Genomic DNA, 21,597 nt, shown 5'->3' with positions numbered 1-21,597 from the left:
TTGATAAATACTTTATAAAACACCTAGCAAGAAAGACGAAAAGAGTAATGAGTCTAGTAAAAACCCTAAAACGCAAATGGAGGATAAGGAGTATTAAAAAAAAATACGGAAGCGAGAATAATTTTCAGACATCGTGAATATCAGATTGCACCTGGCTATCTAGGATGGAAATTCGGAAAATAAATAATTTTTTTGTCTTTATATTTATAGATCAAAGGTCAACATTATTTGTTGTCAGAGTGGTAAATAGAAGGGACGGTTTAATTGCCCATCAATACAATTTAAAAAAAAAAACCCAAAAAAAACCAAGTGTGTCAGTTGAGAGAAACAGCAAAAAAGTCAATAGTTTATCCATTATTTAATTTCCATTTCTTCACTCACTGTCCTCTAAATTAGTATATCATTATATGTACCTACTGGCTACAATTTTTATTCCAAAACTGCTGCAAAAATTACCTTAACATGTCATTTCATTGGTTGGTTTGCTATAAAGTTTTTGTCCCATAGATGTTGACCTACTTTACTAAATTTTTACACATAATAAACAAATGGATTTCACTTGTTTGTGATGCAGTTGTAACAGTGCTAAGATTCATATATTAACTACAATGAAATACTTCAATATTTATTGGGACCATCAGGGCAAGTAACTTTTTTCCGGACAAGTGAACTTTACAGTTTTACTTGCCCAGGGACAAGTGCCCACAGCAAATATTTCCACACCCCTGTGTATCACAATGTTTAAAACCACACGTAGAAGGTTTGGACTCATTTAAATGGGTCATGGGTTCAAAGTTAGGAATTAAGGGCCAAAAAGGGGCCAAAAAACAAGCATTTTTCTAGTTTCAAGACAATAACTTGTGTGTAATTGTATGGATCTCTCTCAAATTGTACCACAATGCTCCATATAACAAAGGGGAGGGTGGGATTTAGTTTTGGATTAATTGTCCAAAATATGTAGGAATAAGGGGCCAAAAAAGGGCAAAAAAGAAGCATGTTTCTAGTTTCCAAAGAATAACTTGGGTTTAAGTATATGGATCTCTCTGTAATTGTACTACAAGGTTCTATACTTAAAAGGAAAGGATGGGATTGTGTTTAAGGGTTATTCCTTAAAGGGGGTTTCAATAAATGGGGGGGGGGGGATTTGTAAACAATTTTTTAAGGGATTTCTTTTTTTTTTCAAAATTTTTCAAATTTCAAATTTTGAAAATTTTCAAGAAGAAATCTTCAATTGCACAGTACTGTGCAATAGATTTGTTGATCTTTGACCACATTTATTTTGTAACAAAAACCTTTATTTTGTCAAAAATGCAATCACAATCCAAATTCAGACAGCATCAAGCTTGAACATTGTGACCAACTTTAATTTGCCCCAACTGTTCAGGGTCCAACCACTGCGGTTGTATAAAGCTGCGCCCTGCGGAGCACCTAATTTTCAGATACTTTCAATTGATGACAGTCTTTTAAAAAGCTTGTTATATTAAACAGAGTTGTGAACATACTTGTACTTCAAAAAATCTTCCTCTTTGAAACTTTTGATTGGAATGCAACCAATTATAGGGGCAATCACTCATTGAGTGTCTAGATTCGAAATCTGTGTCTATAGAGCGTATGTAAAAAATGTGGCCATTTTTTTTCATCTACGAAAAAAGTTTGTATGTGCATATATAATGTGCCATATAAAAGTTTTTGATTTATATCTCAGATTAAATAAAGATAAAAGAAAGACATTTGAGGTGACCCTACTTCTTCAAAAATCGAAAGCTTTTCCAACATTATCTTGAATGTTCCCTCTCCAAAGAACATCTCTTTCCTGTTTGTTGATACTTTGAGATTTTGATTTTAAGTCCCCTAACGGCTAACGTCTAAGTGGACTTGGGTTTGCACTGCGTTTGCCTGTCTGTCTGTCAGTCTGTCTATCTGTCATTTCGGCAAATCAAGACTGTTTGTGCTTGTAGATTTTGATTTGATATTTGGTTTATTGATTTATCATGACAAGCTACAGGTCGAATTCATTATTCACGCTTTAAGCTTTTCTCTTTGTTCAGTTGAAGCCCTTTCTCTAGAAATAAATTTTTGATGAAATACTTATTCATTAGAAGATTTCTGTTCAAACGGAAATAACTCATTTTTTAAAGACAAAATGACATTTTGAATGTTTTTCCTTTTCTTTGGTATTTAGTGATTCAGTTTTGTTCCAGTCTGATATTTGTGTGCAGAGTTGTGGTCTTTGGACAAAGGAAATTCACTTAGATAGTCAGAATTCAACAAGTTTTTTTTTGTTTTGCTTGAAGATTTTGTCTCGATATTTTTATGTAGTTTACACCATGACAAATTATAGATCAAGTTAAAATTTTGTTCCATTACAATGAATTTGTAACGGGTTGGGGACTATGTATTGTCATGTATTACTCACAGAATGCTTGTTTTTATCCAAAAAAAATCTGATGCTGCAAATTGTTTAATATTTAGTTAAAATAGATATTGATGACTTTATTATGTTAAATTTTTTCAGATCTATCAAACTTTTACTTTTTTTTTTGCTAATACCTTCATCATGTTCATTCATGACTAAAAACTTGTGTTTAGACCATTTTGCACGTTTTTCTTTACGGTAGACCACCATAATATTACATGTATATAAACAGTAAAATCTTACCATTTTAATGACAATATAAAAAAGAAGATGTGGTATGATTGCCAATGAGACAACTGTCCACAAGAGACCAAAATGACACAGACATTAACAACTAAAGGTCACCGTACGGCCTTAAACAATGAGCAAAGCCCACACCGCATAGTCAGCTATAAAAGGCCCCGATAAGACAATGTAAAACAATTCAAACGAGAAAACTAAAGTCCTTATGTATATAAAAAATGAATGAAAAACAAATATGTTACACATAAACAAACAACTACCACTGAATTACAGGCTCCTGACTTCGGACAGTCACATACATAAATAATGTAGCGGGGTTAAACATGTTAGCGGGGGATCCCAACCCTCCCCCTAACCAAGGACAGTGGTATAACAGTAAAACATAAGACCGAATTATAAAAATCGTTGAAAAAGGCTTAACTCATCAGATGGACAAAAATACAAGTGGACGTGGCCGGGTAATTGTATGTCTGCTCAACAGTTTAACCATTTATCTGTGTATATTTGTTTTTATACAACCGCAAAAAATGAAAAATTTGGTCGTATATTGGTATGACGTTGCCGTTGACATCGTCGTCGTCATCCAAAGATATTTGGTTTTCGCACTATAACTTTAGTATAAGTAAATAGAAATCTATGAAATTTAAACACAAGGTTTATGACCATAAAAGAAAGGTTGGGATTGATTTTGGGAGTTTTGGTCCCAACAGTTTAGGAATTAGGGGCCAAAAAGGTTTCAAAATTAAACTGTTTGATTTCATCAAAAAATAAATTATTGGGGTTCTTTGATATGCCAAATCTTACAGTGAATTTAGATTCTTAATTTTTGGTCCTGTTTTCAAATTGGTTTACATTAAGGTCCAAAGGATCCAAAATTAAACTTATTTTTATTTTAACAAAAATTTAATTCTTGGGGTTCTTTGATAATGCTGAATCTAAAAATGTACTAAGATTTTTGATTATTGGCCCAGTTTTCAAGTTGGTCCAAATTGGGGTCCAAAATTAAACTTTGTTTGATTTCAACAAAATTGAATAAATGGGGTTCTTCAATATGCTGAATCTAACCATGTATTTAGATTTTTAATATTTGGGCCCGGTTATCAAATTGGTCCACATTGAAGTCTAATGGGGTCCAAAATTGAACATTATTTGATTGCATCAAAAATTGAGTTTTAGGGGTTCTATGATATGCTGAATCTAACCATGTATTTAGATTTTGGATATTGGACCATAATAGGTAAATGTCAAATTAAATTTTTTAAAGTTTTTAAGTTTAAGTTCTTAGACCACACTCATTCTGTTGTGTCAACTATTTAATCACAATCCAAATTCAGAGCTATATCAAGCTTAAATGTTGTGTCCATACTTTGCCCCAACTGTTCAGGGTTCGACCTCTGCGGTCGTATAAAGCTGCACCCTGCGGAGTATCTGGTTATTACATGTGGTTATGAAATAAATTTTATTGCAATTTGAAATATTTGTGTTTGTCTCAGCTGGTAGTAATAGGTCATCTGTATTTTACATGTCTTATTCCCAAGTCTCAAATTGCTAGAGATTACATTCTAGGAGGAAACTTAACATTACTGTTATGTCCACTGTTCTCCCAGAATTGACATAGGGATAACGAACTGGTTCATGTCAGCGTCACACAATTTCAGTTCCAGTTTTATCAGGAACTACTAGGAGTAGTCTCTTTATATTTGACATAAAGCTTTATCACAATATACAAAATATAGCACTTTTCTAGGTAAGAAGCACAATTCTATGAAATTCACAAAACTATTAAATCTTCCTCTTTTCTGGAAATAGATAACATGGATGTACAAGGCTGCGTAGTTTGTACAATTTTGTCTACATTTTCATACTATTTTAGAAAAGAAAATACTCCGATTTCATCTGAAAGAGACGTGCTTAGAATTTTTAGTACTTTTATGATCTTTTATGATAGTATTTTTGTCTAAATTGCAAGGGGTTGCATTCATGTTGAGTCTCTATCTCTTATATGTTAAACAGTTTTATGAATCATTATCAAATACATGTTTTAAAAATTTAAAACTGAACCACTTTGGCCACTTTGAATTTAGACAAAAAAGCGTCTAAAAACTAGACTATTATAAAATGCTAAAATTGTGAAGAACTCATGATGATATTACCTGATGAGTGTGCATAGTATTGTAAATAAAACAGCCCATTTTAAGTTACTAAAGTAATTTACTTTTGAATAAGTTCAGATTTTAAACATATGGTAAAAATGCTCAGTTTAGGGGCAAAAAATGCAAAAAAGCGGTTTTCCCGGGCTTACTCCTTTTATTCAATTAATATGGGGACGAAGTCCCCTATTACCGTAGAGAATTCAATAAAAAAAAAAAAAAAAAAAAAAAAAAAAAAAATCGGGAAAATTTCCCGAATTTTTCATTGTACTAATGAACTCAAAATCGTTCAATTTTTTTTTTTGTCGCGTTTTTTAATTTCCGGATCTGCGCAGAACACATAACTCTACTTCCTTCTTCCGGTCTTGTTAGACTTTGATTAGTCTAGTAAAATATAGGAACACAATACCAATATTTAATTTTTAATCATTGTTTGTCTTTGGTATGAATAAACGTTACCTGATGCATTGCATTTCTTTGTTTACATTGAAATGACGTCATAACTTAAATAACGTCACAAGTAAAATCCCTAACAACAGAACCAAAATCGGAAACGTTACGGTTTTTCCGTTTCTTTTTTTAACAAATATTTAAGTTACAAAAAAATTAATTTAAACAAACTTCGTCCCCATTCACAGGTAATGCCTGCCTCATATTATAACCAGTAAACATTAGTTCGGTCATTATTTTTCTTATATTTTGACTATTAAGATCAAAAAATTAAAAAATCGGCAAAATGGCCATCACGCCTATCTTTAATTATTATTTTCTCGTAAGAAGGTATCATTTGTCGAGCACCATTTTCTTGCATTTTGTAGATAAATATATAAGCTTCATGAAATATTACATTTTATTGAAAATAAAACATGATCTTACAAGATTCAAGCCTTTAAAAATATACAAATTTTGCTGAATCGGCACTTTTTCAAAACCATGCAATTTCAACATGTTAGTAGGGGTATAGAGAAATCTCACAACTTTTTGAATTATCATAATTTTTTTTCATTTTAAGCTGTTAGTTAAGATATTTGTTATCATTAAGCTGTATTTTTTCTATAAAACAAAAAAAAATCAGGTCAAAATACCCTAAAATAGGCTTGAAATGGCCATTTGTCAGTACAGAAATAGACAATTATCGAATGTTCGGCATACACAAATAATGGCTGAATATTTTTTTAAAATATTTTGCACAAATAGTTATTACATATAAGGTATCTAAAATACAAAATATCAGTCTGATTGGATTATTTTGGATTTGGACCATTTTGCATGGTTTTATCACAGACTGGCTCTTAATATGTATCTTGCCAGCAAGGGCCTTGATAGATTGGTAAAATGGAAGAATGTCTAATGTAATGTAAATATTCTACTCGGATTACTATAATTGATTAAAGGCACTGGCTTACATTGGAGACTAAATGCCGGAATGCATGGTTGGGTAAGGACCTGTTTAATTACGAATGTAACAATAATTATTGAGGCTACGGTTACATTGCGTTATTAATATTGTTACATGAAAAAAAAAATTTACGATGGGACTAGTAATATGTACTAAATAATAAAAGTTGAGGACATTTATTACATACATTTATAACATACAATGTATTTACTGTAATTTTTTATTTACAATGACAATTTCTACAAATCTGTTTGAGATGCGCCCGAGTCAATTACACTTTACTACAGAGTTCGACTCGTAACGGGAAGAAGAAGAAGAAGAAGAAATCCAGTAAGTTGTTTTTAAAGTCCGACACATTTTTGATGAACGAAATTACGTCCTCCACGGATACGTGTACATACAGAATTTCTTAGTATTTAAGTTACAGTTAGCAAACTTTGCTTTTGATTATCAATTTGCGTCAAGTTATAAAGCTGTATGAAATGTATGTCCAAGTTGATATTGTTTCAGTTTCGTTTAAAACGCATCCCAAGTTTTATTTTTTTGACCATAAACAAAATTGGTCCAAAGTATAATGACAGTAATAAGAGTAGGTGTGCAGTTAAATACTTTAAAAAAGTGAAACCATTGAACTATATTTTTCGCCTTTGACAGTCACACTCCTAATCTTGAGTAGTATCTTTAAGAACATCAAAACCAATGTCCATTAATACGTAGTAAAACCATTCAAGTTGTACACTTGTTGAATAATAATATTTTATTATTTATCAGTATTAAATTACAAGTATTGTTTAGTACATATGAAAGAATGAAGCAATACAACTATAGAAGATTTAAGTTTAATCAATATAGCGTACATTGCTGTTTTTCATGTAATAATAACGTAATGTAACCGTAGCCTCAGTAATTATTGTTACATTTGTAATTAATCGATTCCTCACCCAACTTAGCATTCCGGCAATTAGTCTCCAATGTAACAATAATATTTTTTATTATTGTTACATTTCCATGTAACCGTAGCCAGTGCCTTGATTAAATTCTAGTATATGCTGGAATACAATGGGTGTCCCATTTTTAGTTTAGTTTAAACATATCTATTAAAATGGATTGGGAAACAAGTTTTGCAACTTATATTAATCCGTTTCCACTTTGCGGATGCGAGTGCTGCCTTGTAGCGGCATTAGCCTACTCTTTTTCGAAATCTACAAGGGTGTCTTTTACGTGCAAGAGATATGACTTTTTCTTAACACAGCCATTTATCGTCCCCTTCCGACGGACTATCATCGTTTCCTCAAGACCATACTTACAAATGGTGTCAAAGGAGAGCCGAAAATTCAGTTCCTGAAATTCTCATCCCGGAACGGGAATCGAACCAGGAACCTTTGTGTTAGTAATCCGATGCACTAACCACTACACCACGGCTCTCTGGTGCACCAGACTATCTATCAAAATTAATAAATGCATGCGAAAATCAAAGTTAAATAATTATTAATAGAGCTTGCTTTGTATGCCCAATCTATAAAGTTTTGATTTTTTTGACGATTGATTGGTTTACACATCTCCTTTTAAAGTCATATGAAACCTCAATTCGCCGACATATTATCCGTATGTATAGTGACCTTAGGCAGCAACCATTTGATTTTCTGGGGGGGGAGGGGGGTGGGCTATGTCGCCAAAAAATAGAATGGTTTTCGCCGAAGATAAAGAATGAGCGAGTGCGGAGATTTAATTTTAATTAGATTGTAACAGACAGAGAGAGAATAAAATTGACGTTTATTTGATATATTTGCGTAAAAAATGATAAAATCGTGCACAGAAGACTAAGTTTATGATATATACACCCACCATGCCATATAGCACCGTCCCTTGGTGCCTCCTGCAGTTCAGCTAGATATATTTAGCCTACTCACAGTATTCTTTTTTGTTACTTTCTAGAGGTGTGCCCGAGACGAAGTTTTTATATATACTCCTATATATATATATATACTAATATATGAAAACTGTTGTTTCTTATTTGTGTTTGTAACTATGTATACTATAAAAAAAAGAAGATGTGGTATGATTGCCAATGAGACAACTATCCACAAAAGACCAAAATGACACAGACATTAACAACTATAGGTCACCGTACGGCCTTCAACAATGAGCAAAGCCCATACCGCATAGTCAGCTATAATAGGCCCCGATAAGACAATGTAAAACAATTCAAACGAGAAAACTAACGCCTTATTTATGTAAAAAAATGAACGAAAAACAAATATGTAACACATAAACAAACGACAACCACTGAATTACTACTGTATGGTTTATTATATTTGTAAAAGAATAATATTATAATGATATTATATTATGCTCCTTGTGAGCCCATTTTATGTAAATAAAGCATCTTCTTCTTCTATACATGCATTGGTTCAAGAATTGGATAAACATTATTTTTCACCAGTCACTCGTTTCATATGACTTTAAACAAATTCTCAATTAACTGGTTTTAATATTTTTCGCTAAAACAAAGTACGATACCATTAGATTTCAAATCAAAATCAACATAATCAGTAAAATCAACTTGAAAAAATCCCCAAATCAAATTTAAAAAAAGAGGCGATAATATCAGAGGGATATTCCAACCCATCAGTTGAAAACAAACAGACGATGCCATTTTAAAATCTAAACAACAGTACATCTTAAACGACAACATAGAAAAATAAAGACTAGGCAGGTAAGACGAACCCCACGTACAAGTGGGGATCTCAGGTACTCAAGAAGGTTAAGCATATCCTGTTCCACATGTGGAATTAACCCGTCGTGTTGCTCTTGTAAGTCAGTCAAAGCTCGATGATAAGTCAATTTGGAGGAAAAAAGGACTGAATTGTAATTACAACAATGAAACATGTCCGTCGCCATCTGTGAAATAGTCAACTAACTCTTAAAATTTTTGAAGGCATGATAATAACTTCATCACTTGGAGCTATTGGTTTAAAAGCTTCCTTGTATGTAGGAACCTCTTTTAAAAAAATCATTATGGGAAAAACAAGTTCTGAAATATCGTGTCAACTGGGAGATATATACTCAGTCTTTATATAAATGCAGCAAGGATCTACTGGAATGTTGCTACATATAAATGAAAAGTTCACAGCTGGGAAATTGAATATGTAGTAAAGTTTCGTTCTGAACCGACCAAATATGTTGCTATTGATGAATTTTGAATGACAGAAATTATATCTTCTTTTACGATAACACGTGGGCTTTTGGGGATTCCGCCTCTAACCGGAGGTACCATGTACTTTAGCCGCTGGAGGCCTTCCGACCCAGGCCTCGCCAAGGTTCGGGCTTACACTTAAAAAAGGGTTTTAACTTGTTCCTTCAAGTTACGTGCAATTGTTGTTAAAATGTTTCGTTGTTTTATGGTCAGATTTTTTTCTCATATGTACCTTGAGCGTCATCTGTCGAAGGATGCTGCTGTACATGTATTGTCATTGTTTGCTGTTCTGTGGTTGTTAAATATTTGGTCTTATCACATTTTCCGTTGTGAATAGGGGATGAGAATATACATGTAGCCTAGTCCAATTTAACTTTTTGGCAGGGACCGGAGCCCATATACTAGTACTCGACATTGATTAGATACGCTGGATAACTGTTTGGCCACAAATGAAATAATACATAAAATGTACAAAATGTAAATAATTTATTATTAGGAAACGCATATATATCACGTGTTGTAAGAAAAAAAATCTTCTTAACACAACATAGCACTATTTTTTAGATGTACATTTCCGAGTATATTTCAAGGAAACATCTCGTATGCAAATCCGTCAGAAGTGTCTGAGTATTCAATAGGGCTTCCAGGCTGTGGTCTTTGATACATACAATTCCAATTAAATGATTGTTCATTATAACTTGTAAATCCGAAAGACGGATACACCATGTTTTTCGCAATATGTGATGTTGGTGTGCTTTGATGAGTGACAAAAACTGGCGACGATGAGGAGATAGGCGAAAATGACTCTGAAAATCCGACTGGTGTATCTGTATTTACGGGAACATATGGGGTATCTGGACTAAGTGTTACAGCATACATGTCATGATGATGTTGGGCCTGGAAGCAGTTTTGAAAATGGTTTTCTTGAATACTTGCCACTGGTGATGATGTCTGATATGCGATTTGTTGAACTTCACACTCAAATGAAGACTCTTGTATTATAGCACTATTTGTGGAGTTGTCAATTGAGGGCACTTTTTCGTTAGCCGTCACGGCAACATAGTTTTGTGGAGCTTTATCCACCATGTCCAAGGTCTGTGATAACATCCATATATAGTTGTGTGCCATTCGGAGTGTCTCTATCTTTGAGAGTTTGTTTTCACCAGGATTGACGGGTAGTATGGATCGGAGACTCTCTAAAGCATCGTTAAGTCCGTGCATACGGTTACGTTCTCTGTCATTAGCTTTTGATCTGCGGGTTTTCTTCGACTTCTCTACAAGACCTGGACTCCTATCCCGCAGTCGACGAGACTTGTTGTAGCGTTTCCTCTTTGGAGGATTTTCAGCTCCCGAAAAACCAGGTTTAGGTAGTCCTTTTGTTTTAGTGTCTGGAGAAATATTATTAAAGTCTAGCTTTTCTACAAGAGATGCTGCATCGAAAACGTCATAATTTTCAAATTCATACTCCGATAAACTACCAGGTCGTGATATTGACATCGATGATGAAACTGAATCTGCAGTACAAGGACTTCTAAAGCTGCTTGATGCTGGAGAGATTGAATAGCTGGTATCAATATCGTACTTCATCGTGTCCATATTGAACTTAAAATTGACTCAGTATACAAAACAAAGTATAGCTATATATTTTTACTTAAATAGATTAATAAAGAATGTGATTTCTGATTGACAAAGTAGGTCTTTTAAATACATTTTTGGACTAAATGATCTCTTCGACATGTCTTCTCATATTTATGAGTTGATCAATTACTCTAGATAGCTTATTAAATCATCAAATCACAAGTAACGATAATGTTTAATAATTTTTCATTCCGAAGATCTCAATTATCCAAACACGAGAATTACTTGTGAAAACATCCCAACACTGATTATTTCAAACAATCGACTCATTTAAAATGAGTTTGATACAAGAATTTTGCAAATTGTATTTGATGTTTTGGCATGTCAAGGCAGAATATGAGACTGAGTCATTAAATAAAAATATTCATTAAGTTTTGCTTATGCACATTATTAGAGCTTTTAAAGGTAAAAATACCAGTGTTGAATATGTTAAAGTTGTCAGAACATTTTATTGATTTTTTTTCAAACTTTAGAGTACTATACTGTGTTCGTGATAATAGTGTTATGGAATTTTTTTTTAAACATTGGATTTTTTTTTTTTTTTTTTTTGTTGTGTTTTATGTTTTCATGTCGATCAACAATATGATATTATCAGATTATTACATGGCATTTTTCATATCGCATGTATTATCAGCCCTAGGTTCAATATCAGCCCAAGAGCCGCATGGCTCGAGGGCTGATATTGACCGAGGGCTGATAATACATGCGATATGAAAAATGACATGTTATGATCTTTTTATCATATGCTTCAACAGTAGAAAAAAATAACAGATTCATATATTGATCCTTCTACGTGGTTCCCGAAAAGAAGTTGAAAGAGTAAAAAGTTCACCGACGTCGGACCCAAAATTTGATAGTCAATATGAAATCTTTCTATCATATGCCTCAACAGAGAAAAAAAAACACATTTTAATATGGACGAATCGACAAAAAAATAATTCAACAATATACATAATGAACATTGTTTGGAAAAGTCAACTTTTTTAAAGTAACTTTCTAAATTAAGTTTCAGAAAAGCTTAAAAAATGCATTTATTTAATTTTTTTTTCAATTTTTTTTTTTTAATACAATTTAATTATTTTACACAATATTCTTCCACTATTCAAATAATTGTTTTGTACACTACTTTGTAATGTTTTTCACTGAAAACGTAGCATTGAGGTGTATTTTCCGGAATTTGCCGAGTATCACCGGAATGCCATGTGATAACGTTACGGAAAGGCATGTGATAACAATCGAAGCATGTGATAAACTTTTCATATCAGCCCGCTAAGCACCAATTCGAAAAATATGGAAAATACTTTAATTTAATACTATTATCATACGGTAAAAATCATATGTTATTTAGTCTAAGTATATGATAAATCCAGAGACACGTATTATATGTCTCTGATATATCTCCGCCCAATATCATGAAATTTAATTAGATGGAAACCGCTGCATGATTTTTCCCCCCGTCTTCTTCTTATAAATGAAAACAATATCTCTGCTAATATGAGAAATACAAGAATGAGAGATTTGTTAACTCGAATAATTCAAGCCCTTACCGTCTCCGATTCTCTACACCTTTCGAGGTTAATGTAGTGATCGATAGAATATCCTTACTTGGGTCTGCTGATTAAATCAAATGGTAATCTCAGTCATAGTACAACTGAATTAACAAAAAAGGCAAAAAAGGTTTTGTTTTCTATTAAAACATATACTAATTCTCTTGGCAGCCTTCCTATCAGAGTGTCAAATGTGAGACCTATATTAACTTATAATTCTGAGATAACATATTTGGACTCATATATAACATATTTCAAAGCTAAAAAAAGAGCTTTGGTTTCTGGAAAAATTGTGGACCCATTTAATTTTATTGACAAGACTCCAATAGAAAACTTGCATCTTGGTTATTGCAAGTTTACCCTTGGCACTAACAAGAGTGCCTCAAATTTTGGTACAAGGAACGAATTGGGAAGACTGCCTATTGAATGTCATATAAAAACTCAAACTATTATATGTATTTAGCAAGGCTTTTCACCTCAAATTTGAATCCCTTATTACATGAATCTTTTTAATTAACTAAAACTTTGGATTCTAGTGGCTCCTATTCATGGTTCACTTTTGCAAAAGATATTCTTTCTGAATCTAACATTGATATAGATAGACTTAAAACCTGTAATAATTTAAAACAATTAAAAAATATTAAAAGCTATATTAAACCCCAAATAAACTCATATCACAACAACCTGTTGATGGATAAGTTGAAATCTATTGATGATAAAAGTAAATTAAATTTGTATAAAGGACTTGAGACAAATCTATTGATCAAACCTTACCTCTCTAACCTAAACTTTGAATTTAGAAAATTAATTACAAAACTTATAATCAGTGACCATTCATATCGGTGACCATTCATTACTAATTGAAAAAGGAAGGCATTTTAAAATTCCTCGCGAAGAGAGACTTTGCAAAAAAAGCAAAGTACTAGATGATGAGAAACATTTCTTAATAAATTGTTCTCATAATTCAAATATTAGATTAACATATTTTAATTGCATTAACAGAGAAAGTAATTTATTTGCTAATCTCACTGACAATGACAAAGTTATATATATATATACTTAACCCATCAACACCAACACAAGTGAATAAACTAGGATCCTTTATAAAAAAAATCAATGGAATTGAGGACAGGGGACCCTTTAATATTTACCTGAATTTGTGTATATATATTGAGTTACTTAGTTATTGTCTTTATTTGTTTTTGTTCATGTTGTTATATGTCACAAACTGTATAGTTTATATGGCAATAAAACTTTGAATTTGAATTTGAATTTGAATTATTAATTGAAAAAGGAAGGCATTTTAAAATTCCTCGCGAAGAGAGACTTTGCAAAAAAAGCAAAGTACTAGATGATGAGAAACATTTCTTAATAAATTGTTCTCATACTGATTCAAATATTAGATTAACATATTTTAATTGCATTAACAGAGAAAGTAATTCATTTGCTAATCTCACTGACAATGACAAAGTTATATATATACTTAACCCATCAACACCAACACAAGTGAATAAACTAGGATCCTTTATAAAAAAAGTCAATGGAACTGAGGACAGGGGACCCTTTAATATTTACCTGAATTTGTGTATATATATTGAGTTACTTAGTTATTGTTTTTATTTGTTTTTGTTGTTGTTATATGTCACAAACTGTATAGTTTATATGGCAATAAAACTTTGAATTGAATTGAATTGAATTTGAATTGAATTGAATTGAATTGATATAAACTGGTCTGCCGTTCTATCTTTAGCTTCGCACTAACTCGAATAATTCTGCGCCCTCTAACGGCCTATAGCGTATCGTTAATGTAGCAATCGGTGATCAGCGGAATATAACGACTGACATTATTCGGGTTAGCTTCGCACCGAAGGTCAGTGTAGCGATAAGTGAACACAACAGGGGTCCAGTTAGAAACAGGTCAAATCGCCCCACTGGTAAATTCGGTCCAGTTTTTATTCGGGTTGGAGATTTGTGAGATGTTTATCATCATTAGAGACATAGTTATATATAATTTGAAATAGGTACAGTTTTACTTTATATGTCTCTGTTATCATGCATCAACAATAAGCAAATAAATTGGGATTTTATCGACGGAAACAATGAATTAAAATTTTAATGAATTTACATCTTAAAATTACTTAAGAATTGCTGCCCCTTTTCCATTCAAGACATTTATTTTGAGATGGCAAATCAGTCCGTTATTGGTTACATTAAATTACTTTTGCAGTTGGTGATTGTCGATATCTGTGCTGAAATTATGAGTTGTCTCCACCTTATCAACTTTTATTCTTCTATTGTTTACATTTCAGAGTTATAATATTATTTGGTAAGATGACTGTATTGATAGAATATTTCAAAACATTCATTTACAGGACTTAACCCTAGTAAGAATATAATGGGCATACAGATTAAAGGTGTGATAAAGCTTTTGCAACCGTGCTGATATCGATATCATCACGGGTGGCTGATACAGCACGCTTGCCAATGATTGTATTACACATACAATTTATCTGTATTAACTACTAAGTATATAATAAAATATAATTGACAAATTGACAAATTATTTACCGATAAAGAATTTTGAAATCACACAGTTACAGTTACAAATTGACAATTTACGAATTAACAATTTTGAAATTACAAAATATATTTATAGATTATTACATGGCATTTTCCATATGGCCCTGGTATCAGCCCTAGACTCCCATATCAAGCCAGAGGGCTTGATATGGGTCGTGGGCTGATACCATGGACCATATGGAAAATGACATGTCGTAATCTATTTATCACATATTTTCAAGCAGGAGAAAACAAATAGCTTACACCTAATTATGTTTGATATTTCATCAAAAATCAAAAAGATATTTAACAAAAAAAAAAAGATAAATGTATCACTGTGAGTTAAAAAAAAGTTCGTATCACAGTAGGTTAACAACGTTTTGTGAAAAGTTTCAGAAATAATTAACAATAAATATACTAATTCTAAGAATTGCAAATATTAAACGACTTTAAAGTGTTACATTACAAATGTCAAAAAATGCTTAGGAAGAATCCTATATCGCTACTCATTCCAATGTGGCGTCATATATTTTCTAAATTCCTCATGACGTCAAAATTTTACGGGAACTTTTGTGATTTTCAGATTTCTACTTTTTTCTTCTACAGCACATTTGTAACTTTTTAAATTTCTTTTCATTGTGTTCAACTTGTTTACAAATAGCCTTTGATTGACAGGTTACCGGAAGTTAAACTCGGGGGCTTGATATGGATTTCGAGGGCTGATATCGATATCGGCCCTGAGGGCTGATAACCAACCTTGACTTCCGGCTATTATCGGCCATGCAAAAACGTACATATCAGTACAAAATATGTGATAAATACAAGTTACAAACTGACAATTTACGCATTACGAAATATGAAATTACACAACGACAAGTTACGAATTAACAATTATGACCCTGTTGGCTTTCCATATAATATATGCCTTCGCATTATATATATTCACTATTTAACGTTTTCATACTGATATTTTCATTTTTTATTTTTTGTCTAAATCGGATGGCACATTGAGGCCAGGATTTTTTAATTTGTTGGTTTACGGATCCGCCGACCGGATTTTTCCGATTTCCAGAATAAAAATAAAATTGACTTTTCATGCTTTTTTTATTCCCGCCGACCCTAACAAATGCATTATCCCTGAAAAATAATTAAATAATTTTTTTTTATGAAATGAAATGCATTTATCACTAACAAAATTGATAACACTTTCTGTTGTGAAAAAATAAAACTTCTAGTTTACGTTTCTAAAAATAGACAAATCAATTATAACTGACCTTGAAATGTCGTTTGCGCAAATAATATTGCGGAACAAAACTTGTTTTTAAAACCAATTACACAATAAGTTCGTTTCCCTTATTTGTCATCAGTCCGTAAGATTATCATCTCATAGAAATAGACTTGTCCAAATGTGGACAGGGTAAAGGCATCAAGTTGAAGTACTGAATATTAACAAATCATTTGGAATTTTCTTGTTTCATAGATAATAAAAAAATTATCGTCCATTTGGATAAAAAACGGGAATGCGAGACAACAGATTAACCCGATAATCTCGTTTTCCAGTGGACGAGTCTATTAGGTTTTTAACACTTGTGTTGAAACTTATTTTCGTACGACGCTTTTACATTTTTTTCTTTATCAGTTTTCGTGCTTGAAGATCATTATTCACCAAGTTTTCTGGAATTGATAAAGAGCTACGCAAATTTATTTTTCTTGTTTCTGATATGACGATTTAATTTCGTCTTTGTCCGTGCACCCCCCTTTTTTTACTGTAATTTATTAGACAATGTCATGCGATGTTTATAACATTTGAGCAATAATATTTCATCGTACTAAAATTTAAGAAATGATGATAAAATAGCATAACAAACATATTGTTAGAAAGGTGAAATATATATTGATTTTGCATATTTTTCTGTCTTCAAAGATGATTTTTTTTCTTTTTTTTTCCCCGACCGACCGACCCGACTTTTTCATGGGGAAAATCCGTAAACCATCAAATTAAAAAACCGTGGCCTGATGGTAAAAAAAAAATATCAGAACAGTAAATAGAAATAGTAAATAATGCCCCTGAGGTCATATGTTATAGGACTATGGGAGAAAACATGAGACTTAATTAAAGATCCATTTAGTTTAAACTGTGTATTTTCTGCTTCCAATCATACTTCTTACAAATTCCAATATATATATAAGTATTTATTAATAATGCACTATTTTTATATACCCCAGAAAATAATGAGTCCTAAAAAATAGAAGATAAAAAAATGACAATCATTTGACAATGTTAAAGGAATACGAATTGAAATCTTTCACTAAATAAATATAAAGAATTTATAGATCCTTTTACCTGATGTTCATAAGATTATGAGAACTTTGATCTATTGAAATGTTTTGTAATCTTATTCTGGCATTTACCTGATCTGCTAGCTGACCATGCTGACCAGTATGTATAAATTGTACATGTAATATATACAATATATAACTGCACAATTATTAAACAAAGAAACTAAGCTTCAATTAATGTAATATTAAATTTAAATTTTTTTCTTTACACACATTTGATATAATCAATTGACATGAAATATTTGCCACTGGACACTAAGCAAGCAGTAATCCCTCAATAGGTAGACAAGTTTATAGGTATGGTTAGAAGAATGTAACTTTAAATTAAAATTACTGAATTAGTGGTCATGAAGAAATCTTTCAGGCAGGATGAGTGAGACACTTGCAAAAAAAAAAGTCAGGATGACAATTTAGGTAAAAAAAAGTCGGATAAACTAAAAAAAAAAAAGAGGCAGGACCAAATAGAGTGAAAAATAAAAAGGCAGGACAGAGATTACAACTAAAAAAAAATGCAGGACAAAATTTTTCTTCCTAGCCTCCCCCCTCATAAAAATCAAATGGTAGCTCCCTTAGATCTATATCAGACAGATAATATTTTGTTTATCAAATTATAGTTGTGACATTTTAATTGACAGGCTTTGTGATGTACCTGTTCCGGATCATGGAACTAATTATTTAAATTAAATGGATATGTACATGTCATTGCTTTGATTTCAGGTTTATAGAACTAGACATCAGAAGAATATACATTTACATGTAGATTGTGGAAGACTTGTTGCTTTGTAATATAAGAATAATGGAAAGGACCTTTGACCACTGATGAAATTTTCAAAGAATTGTGTACAAGGAAAGAGAACGGGTATGGAGAAAAATCTGGAACACAGTACGACCATGGAGAAGAAAGTGGGAACCAATACAGGCATGGAGAAGAAACCAGGAACCATTGCAGGCACCAAAAGGAAATCAGGAAAAGGTACAGGGATAAAGATTAAATTGGGAACCACTACCGCCAACAAGAAGAAGAAATTCGGAACCAGTACAGACAGGGATCAGAAACTGGCACCCAGTGAGGGCACAGGGATGTTCATCTATAACAGTAATGAACATTCAGGATCTAAAACTGATTTAGACAAAGGGGAGCTTGATAATAAAAAGGCTACAAAAACGCACCATGGTGATGACTCTTTGCAATCTACAACAGACACAGATAGCAAAAGACCTGTACAAACAGATATTAGTCTAGATTCTTACGAATATGTGAAAAACTTAATTGAGAAGTTAAGCCAGGAAAGTAAATGTGAAGAATCAAAACAAAGTAAAAATGAGAAAGGCAAATTAAAATCTCACACTTGTGAGGTATGTGACAAGCAGTTTGTTAGTCGTTCAAGCATGACAAGGCACATGGCAATACACAGTAAACCATTTAAGTGTGGAGAATGTGGTAAAGATTTCGGTAGAGTTGAAGCATTACAGGTACACATGAGCAAACATGCCATCACCACACCTTACAAATGTGATATGTGTGGTAAATGTTTCTGTGAACCTGAAATTTTACAAAAACATATGAAAATACATACAGAGGAAAGACCATACAAATGTGATGTTTGTAGTCAAAGATTTCGGGCCGAGAATATTTTGGAAAAACACAAGAAAATACACGATGAAAAGCCTTATAAATGTAAATGTGAAATGTGTGGCAAAGAGGTTCAGCGTGGTTACTTAGAAGTACACTTGAGAACACATACAGGTGAAAAACCTTTTGAGTGTAATCTCTGCGGAAAAAAGTTCAAAAGGAAGTCCCATGTGCAATGGCATATGAAATACGGACACTCAGACAATAAACCATATTCGTGTGATGTATGCGGCAGGGGTTTTTGTCAGAGTAGCGACATGAGAAAGCACATGATAGTCCATACTGGCGAAAAAGCTTATAAATGTATGGTATGCGGGAAAAGATTTGGTCAGAACAGTGCTTTAAAAATGCACATGAGAATACACAATAGTGAAAGAGCGTTTAAATGTAGTTTGTGTGGTAAAAGTTTCAAACATAATAGTACTTTGAAAGGACATTTAAGAACACACACTAAGGATTTACTACCTTAATATTGGGAGTTGTTTGGAATATATATTATTTTTAGATAAAAAAAAAAAAAAAAAAAGATTTAGCTGAATATTATTAAAATAGTTTTATATATATACATGTATATCTTTTGATAACTTTTTATGAAATTTGTTTTTTTTTGGTAAATGAAATATTATATAAACATAAGTCTTTATTATCATAAACCATTTTTGCTAGCCAACATGGCCAAGGGTTAAGATACAGTCTCTGCCTCCTGCCTCTCCACTGTAGAGGTGAGGGACTGGATCATAACACTTGGCTATATATAAGATGCGTATTAGGAAACATATTTGTAATAATAATTTTGTCAAATCATTAAAAAAAAAATAATAATACATATATTAAAAAAGCAAAATAACTATATCAGTCTGCAGCTCTAAAGACTGATTTAATTTATAATTGATCATGAACTTTTATATTTCAACTTTGTTAAATTTTGAGAGAGTAGAAAGATCATGTATTTTTATACGACCGCAAAAGTTTTAATTTTTTGGTCGTATATTGCTATCACGTTGGCGTCATCGTCGTCGTCGTCGTCGTCGTCGTCCGAATACTTTTAATTTTCGCACTCTAACTTTAGTAAAAGTGAATAGAAATCAATGAAATTTTAACACAAGGTTTATGACCACAAAAGGAAGGTTGGGATTGATTTTGGGAGTTTTGGTCCCAACATTTTAGGAATTAGAGGCCAAAAAGGGCCCAAATAAGCATTTTCTTGGTTTTCGCACTATAACTTTAGTAAAAGTGAATAGAAATCTATGAAATTTTGACACAAGGTTTATGACCACAAAAGGAAGGTTGGGATTGATTTTGGGAGTTTTGGTTCCAACAGTTTAGGAATTAAGGGCCAAAAAAGGGCCCAAATAAGCATTATTCTTGGTTTTTGCACCATAACTTTAGTATAAGTAAATAGAAATCTATGAAATTTAAACACAAGGTTTATGACCATAAAAGGAAGGTTGGGTTTGATTTTGGGAGTTTTGGTCCTAACAGTTTAGGAATAAGGGGCCCAAAGGGTCCAAAATTGAACTTTGTTTGATTTCATCAAAAATTGAATAATTGAGGTTCTTTGATATGCCGAATCTAACTATGTATGTAGATTCTTAATTTTTGGTCCCGTTTTCAAATTGGTCTACATTAAGGTCCAAAGGGTCCAAAATTAAACTTAGTTTGATTTTAACAAAAATTAAATCCTTGGGGTTCTTTGATATGCTGAATCTAAAAATGTACTTAGATTTTTAATTATTGGCCTAGTTTTCAAGTTAGTCCAAATTGGGGTCCAAAATTAAACTTTGTTTGTTTTCATCAAAAATTGAATAATTGGGGTTCTTTGATATGCCAAATCTAACTGTGTATGTAGATTCTTAATTTTTGGTCCAGTTTTCAAATTGGTCTACATTAAGGTCCAAAGGGTCCAAAATTAAACTAAGTTTGATTTTAACAAAAATTAAATTCTTGGGCTTATTTGATATGCTTTATCTAAATATGTACTTTGATTTTTGATTATGGGCCCAGTTTTCAAGTTGGTCCAAATCAGGATTCCATATCAAGTATTGTGCAATAGCAAGAAATTTTCAATTGCACAGTATTGCACAATAGCAAGAAATATCTAATTGCACAATATTGTGCAATAGCAATTAATTTTTAATTGGAGTTATCTTTCTTTGTATAGAATAGTAGTTGATAATATATGTTGGAAATTTGCCAGACATGACTATGATGTCATTTTCTATTTTTATTTGCCAATAACTTTATGTAAATAACTTCATTGGAAATTTGCCAATATAAAATGTTGCTGATGAAGCTTTTTTTCCTTATCTTATCTAAAATGTTTCTAGATAATGTATGTTGGACATTTGCCAGACATGACTATGATGTCATTTTCTATTTTTATTTGCCAATAACTTTATGTAAATAACTTCATTGGAAATTTGCCAATATAAAATGTTGCTGATGAAGTTTTTTTTTATTGTTTTATACAATAAAC

The 21,597-nt window shown here is 32.1% G+C and overlaps 1 protein-coding gene across 1 annotated transcript; it reads left to right on the top strand.

Moving 5' to 3' along the window:
- Window positions 1–14,840: 14,840 nt before the first annotated feature.
- On the top strand, window positions 14,841–20,022 carry LOC143044508 (uncharacterized). The gene is made up of 2 exons (XM_076216560.1): window positions 14,841–14,915; window positions 18,206–20,022. The coding sequence occupies exon 2, from the start codon at window positions 18,308–18,310 to the stop codon at window positions 19,589–19,591; it is 1,284 nt and encodes a 427-aa protein (XP_076072675.1). The 5' UTR covers window positions 14,841–14,915; window positions 18,206–18,307; the 3' UTR covers window positions 19,592–20,022.
- Window positions 20,023–21,597: the final 1,575 nt, after the last annotated feature.

This window comes from Mytilus galloprovincialis, chromosome 9, assembly GCF_965363235.1.
Source record: "Mytilus galloprovincialis chromosome 9, xbMytGall1.hap1.1, whole genome shotgun sequence".
NCBI classification, from domain to species: domain Eukaryota; kingdom Metazoa; phylum Mollusca; class Bivalvia; order Mytilida; family Mytilidae; genus Mytilus; species Mytilus galloprovincialis.
Note: the sequence above shows the minus strand (reverse complement) of the source record. Positions and strands in the feature narration are given on the sequence as shown.

What these genes read in the sequence shown, in the direction of transcription:
- LOC143044508 (XM_076216560.1), top strand. Translation starts at nt 18,308, where the DNA reads ATGAAATTTTCAAAGAATTGTGTACAAGGAAAGAGAACGGGTATGGAG.